The sequence below is a fragment of the Melopsittacus undulatus genome, chromosome 4 (genome assembly GCF_012275295.1).
Source record: "Melopsittacus undulatus isolate bMelUnd1 chromosome 4, bMelUnd1.mat.Z, whole genome shotgun sequence".
Classification (NCBI taxonomy): domain Eukaryota; kingdom Metazoa; phylum Chordata; class Aves; order Psittaciformes; family Psittaculidae; genus Melopsittacus; species Melopsittacus undulatus.
In genome coordinates, this window is record NC_047530.1 from 101,783,123 (window position 1) to 101,788,382 (window position 5,260).

The following is a 5,260-nucleotide window of genomic DNA, read 5'->3' on the forward strand; positions in this document are numbered from 1 at the left end:
CAACAGTGGGATTCCCCTTCATTTTCCCTCACTCGGCCCTGTGCCAGCCCCAGAGGCTGTGCTCCCTGGCTTCCAGACTCTGTCTCTCCCACTCCAGCTCCCTCTCTCCCAGGCACCGTCACTCCTGGGCCTGGTTTATAACAGTGTGTGGCACAGGGACAAAGATGACAGGGCTTCCTCCATCTCGCAGATGACATACGTTCATTGGCCCAAGTGTTCAGCATGGAGATTAATTGAGAGCTGCCTGAATCTGGAGCACAGAGTGAGCATCATTAGAGCCGTCTGAAAATGAGGGAGAAGAAACCATGAGCAAGAGGATCAGGACCAGAGTCCGTGTGCTGCACTGGTGAGTAATGTCTACATGGTGAGAGCTGACAGCACTGGGGGCCGGGCGGGCTACCAGGAACGTCACTACTGCTCTTTTGGCATTATAAAGGTCCCGTGTTGCTCTTGCAGCCCTGCAGGTGGGTGATGCCAACTGCTGTGCTGCTGGGGATGCTCCCTGAGGCTGGCGCATCCCGTGGGGCAGCTGCCTGCCTGGGCTTGCTGCCTGCATCCCTTCCTCCTGTCCCTGGGGCTGGGGAGAGCCAGCGGGGAGCACGGGGGAGGCAACCAGAAGGGCTCAGGGGCAAGAGTGCGGGTGGGAGCTATAGGATGGGATGTGGGTGCTGCGGGGTTGAGCCGGGTTGGCTGCAGGGCTCTGCCCTATCCCGGGCTCCGCTGCTCCATCCCTCCCTCGGGGAGGTCTCCGGTCGGGCGCTGGGGGCCGGCGGGCGGTGGGTGCAGTGATGCGCCGCGGCCAGCAGGTGCCACTGCCCCCCCGTGCTGCCCGGGGCCGCCGCCCGACAAGGCGGCAGCGCGGAGCGGGCAGCGTCCGGCCCCGGGGGTCCCTCCGCCGGTGTCCCGCTGCCACCGGCGCGGACGGGAGCCGGGCCCTGCCTGCACCCTACGGGGCTGTCGGGCGAGCGCTGCCCCCGGGAGCTGCAGAGGGCACGGCCGAGCAGCCGGTACCTGCAGCAGAGCCCGTCAGTGCCGCCGGGCACACGCGGGACGGGGCGGCAGCTTTCAGCATCACAGCGTGGACCAGGGATGCCCAGAGACCCGCAGCGCTGCACCCCCCCGAACACACACCCTGCCCGCTCCCCCTGCGCACCCACCGGGCTCCGCTGCTCTCTGCTCCCGGTGCGAGGGGTCTGGGGTGTGTGTTAGGGCTGAGGTGCTGGGGGTGAACGGGAGTGCACAACGCAGGAGGGGCCGAGCGGATGCGTGTGTCCGTGAATGAGCCCCGAGCGAGGTGAGTGCGCGGGGGGCGGCGGGGGGAGCGCAGGATGGGCGGGCTGCTTGCGGTGCGTGTGTGTGTGTGTGTGCGCTCACCGGGGGCAGCTCCCCACGTGGGGCTGACGCGGCAGCCCCGGCCTGAGCCGGGGCTATAAAGCTGCTCGGCGGCGAGCGAAGCGGAGCAGCCGCCACCGGCTGCAGCCCCAGCCCCGCTCCGCGCCCCGCTGAGCGGCTCCCGGCCGGCAGCGCCCCAGCATGAGCCGCGGGAGCTCGCACCCCCCCGGCCGCAGCCGCGCAGCTCCGCCCCTGCCAGCGGAGCGGTAGGAGCGCGGAGCCCAGCGGAGCCGGGCGCGGTGCGGGTGGGGCAGGCAGCGAAAGGCGGTGTCCGCTCAGCCGGGGTTGATGTTTAACCTGGAGCGCCCGTTCACCGAGAGGGGCCACTTCTTCTCCTCCATGGAGTACCAGCGGCAGCTGGAGGAGGAGGAGGGCTTCCCGACCCTCGGCACCAACGGGACCTTCAATGACAGCGGGGCCGGGCCGGGATGGGGCACACCGTACCTCCTGCACACCACCATCACCCTCATCAGCCTGGCGGGCTTGCTCATGCTCTTCACCGTCTTCGGCAACGTCCTGGTCATCATCGCTGTCTTCACTAGCCGGGCGCTCAAGGCCCCTCAGAACCTCTTCCTGGTGTCCTTAGCCTCAGCTGACATCCTGGTGGCCACGCTGGTCATCCCCTTCTCCCTGGCAAATGAGGTGATGGGGTACTGGTACTTTGGCAAAGTCTGGTGTGAGATCTACCTGGCCCTGGATGTGCTGTTCTGCACCTCCTCCATCGTGCATTTGTGTGCCATCAGCCTTGACCGTTACTGGTCCATCACACAAGCCATCGAGTACAACCTTAAGCGTACCCCCCGCCGCATCAAGTGCATCATCTTTATCGTATGGGTCATCTCGGCTGTCATCTCCTTCCCACCACTCATCTCCATTGAGAAGAAGAGCGGGCAACAGGCTGACCAGGGGGTGGCAGGGTGCAAGATCAATGATGAGAAGTGGTACATCATCTCCTCTTGCATTGGCTCCTTTTTTGCCCCCTGCCTCATCATGATCCTGGTCTACATGCGCATCTACCAGATAGCCAAGAGGCGAACCAGGGTACCACCAAGCAAGAGGGCAGATCGCCCTGAGAAGAAGCAGAATGGCCTGACAGACAAGGAGGACCTGCCAGTCACAGCTCAGCATAACGGGGAGAAGGCAGCAGGAGGTGGCATTGGGCAGGAGGGAGAGGTCAACGGCATAGACATGGAGGAGACCTCTTCCTCTGAACACCAGGAGAACAACCAGTGTAAGAAGTCGGAGAAACGACCAAGGGGAAAAACCAAGACTAAGCTGAGCCAGATTAAGCCTGGGGACAGTTTGCCCAGGAAAGTGGAGGAGGAGAGGAACACCAAAGGGTCCCGGTGGAGGGGCAGGCAGAACCGGGAGAAGCGCTTCACCTTCGTGCTGGCGGTGGTCATCGGGGTCTTTGTCATCTGCTGGTTCCCCTTCTTCTTCACCTATACTCTGACGGCCGTCTGCAAGAGCTGCTCCGTGCCTGACACCCTCTTCAAGTTCTTCTTCTGGTTCGGTTACTGCAATAGCTCCTTGAACCCCGTCATCTATACCATTTTCAACCACGACTTCAGACGGGCCTTCAAAAGGATCCTCTGCAGGATAGAGAGGAAAAGGATTGTTTGAAGAACCCTTTGCTATGGGCAGGACTAACTCAAGACTTTCCAGGAGAGAGAAGCACGGCTCTCTTGGGCTGTGCTTGCATGGGATTGTTTCCTTCAGCTCGTGAGCAGGAAGCCTTTAAACCCCGAGATGAGCCTATGGAAATGCCGGGCAGCAGCAGTGAGGAGCAGCAGGCAAGTGGAAGCCTGAGCCGTGGCATTCAGCTTTCCAGGGGAGGACGGCCTTTGACTTGCTTGGTTTGTTCTGTTAGTTTTGGGTTTCCTTTTGCCAGAATCTCTCAGTGGATCTTTTTGTGACTGCTCACTTTGACTCTTTAAAGACAAGCAGCGTGCAGCTCCGTGAGATGAACGGCAGAGAGGGAGGATGCCACCCCAGAGGTGTTGGCTTTTCTATTTCGTTGTATCTTTTATTTCCCCCAGTTCTATATGTAATTAATTTTACCCCCCTTGTAAAATGCAGTGTTGTATCCTGAATTTGAATGTCTTAATTTTTGTAAGGCAAGCAGCTTTGAAGTCGTGAATGCTTTAATGATCTTTGACACCTGAAAAGTCCCTCTTTTCCCCAGAACCCCCTCACTTAAAACCACTGACCAACTAGAGCCATTCCCCTTACCTATCAGTTTGATAACATTACCAACATTTTCAGTGTCCTGCCTGTTGGGTTTTTTGGGCTATAAATCAGGATCACAGACCTCACTCACCAGCCTGGCTATTTTTGTTGTTATGTCTTTATATTGTACCTGATTCTGTTTGATTTCTGTGTTGCCTGTGATATAATGAAACTGAGATTGTAACTGCCTGCTCGTTGTTCACTAAAGCAGACCCTGCCGGAGAAGTGGCTTTGCCGTGCAGGCAGGGACACCCCAGGCGATGGAGTGACAGGCAGTTTCCCATGCAACATGAGGCTTGGGAGCCAGCCAAGCTCCCCACGAGTTAATCTCGGTTGGTACTACACCACACTGCAACACCGGGGATGTGTTCCATGCTAACTTGCTTTCCCCGCCTCCCACTGTAAATAGATAACATTTCAAAGCAAAGGGCAGGGCTCAGTGTATCACGTTATCTCATTTGTATTGATTTGTGGCGGTTTAACTCCTGCGGGATTTCCTGCAGGAGAGGAGGGGGTTTGTGTGCAGGGCGGTTCCCTTTTTCCAAGTTAAGGGAGAAGAGTTCAGTTTCTGATCCACCAGTCTCATCATCCCTCTTTCAGTCTTATACAGGGCAAAAACTCCAAAATGGGAAACTTCACCGACAGTTTCTCCAGTATTTTCTAGTGTAATTCAGCTTTTTTCCTTCTTTTTTTTAAACGTGTAAATATTGTGAGATTGGAGCAGGAGGGGGAGTCGACACTGACTGGTTTTACACCCCTTTCCTGAAATGTCTTTCAGCTCTTTCTGCTAAGATATAATAACACAGAAATGGACAGAACAAATCTGACATCCTTGTGCCATGAGAAATGAGAGCATTGAAAGGAAAAGCTTTTGATGCAACACAATAAATGAGTCTGTAAAACCTTTTAATGTTATGAAAACAGCTTTATCAAGATCTGACGGTCATAGAAATTGTTTGGAGGGAGCAAAGTTTGTCTAAGTCTCGTGTCTAAGATGAATTTGCCTTCTCTGGTGTCGTGTGGTGCATAGGAAGAGACTTTAAACCCCAACGTTTTTACTTTTGGGAAGTGTTTTGTTGATTTTGCTCTCTCTTATGACTTTGTGATTAACTCCAAGGGTCCCCGGATGCATCTCAGGACCTGGAGAGCGATGTTTACATTCACTTGCATTTTAAGGATTGAATCCTCAAGAGGTGAGGAAAGCAAATAAACTGTGCTTTAATGTAAAACCAACCCCAAACCATGAGCAGAACTTGCAACAATGGATGATTATTTTTATTAAATAAAAGAGCGTTTACAGATCAAGTGTGAAACCCTCTGCATAATGTTAGCTGCTTTTTTCCATTCTCTTTTCCAACTGCTCACCCCTCCTCCGGCAGCTTTGGGCTTGATATGTTTTAAAGAACACACTGGGAAAAGCACTGGTGTTTTCTGAAAGGTGGTGTTACCCCAGGTAGGGAACAATGGCTCCATTCATTGTGCAGTGGCATAATAACAAATGAGTCCTTGGTACTTCTTGGTCTTTATTTTCTTTATCCCCTTTCACGCCCCAGTAAAAGCACTCTTGTTTCTTAAAGAGCTCAGTGTTTCAGGGTGTGATTTGCTCCCTGGCCATGCAGCCCAGCACTGCTGCTGGGGA

The 5,260-nt window shown here is 55.4% G+C and overlaps 1 protein-coding gene across 1 annotated transcript; it reads left to right on the forward strand.

The window, feature by feature from the left end:
- The first annotated feature begins 1,477 nt into the window (after positions 1-1,477).
- Positions 1,478-4,926, forward strand: ADRA2A (adrenoceptor alpha 2A). The gene has a single exon (XM_005154525.3). It carries the CDS (start codon positions 1,681-1,683, stop codon positions 3,013-3,015), a length of 1,335 nt encoding a protein of 444 aa, XP_005154582.2. The 5' UTR covers positions 1,478-1,680; the 3' UTR covers positions 3,016-4,926.
- Positions 4,927-5,260: the final 334 nt, after the last annotated feature.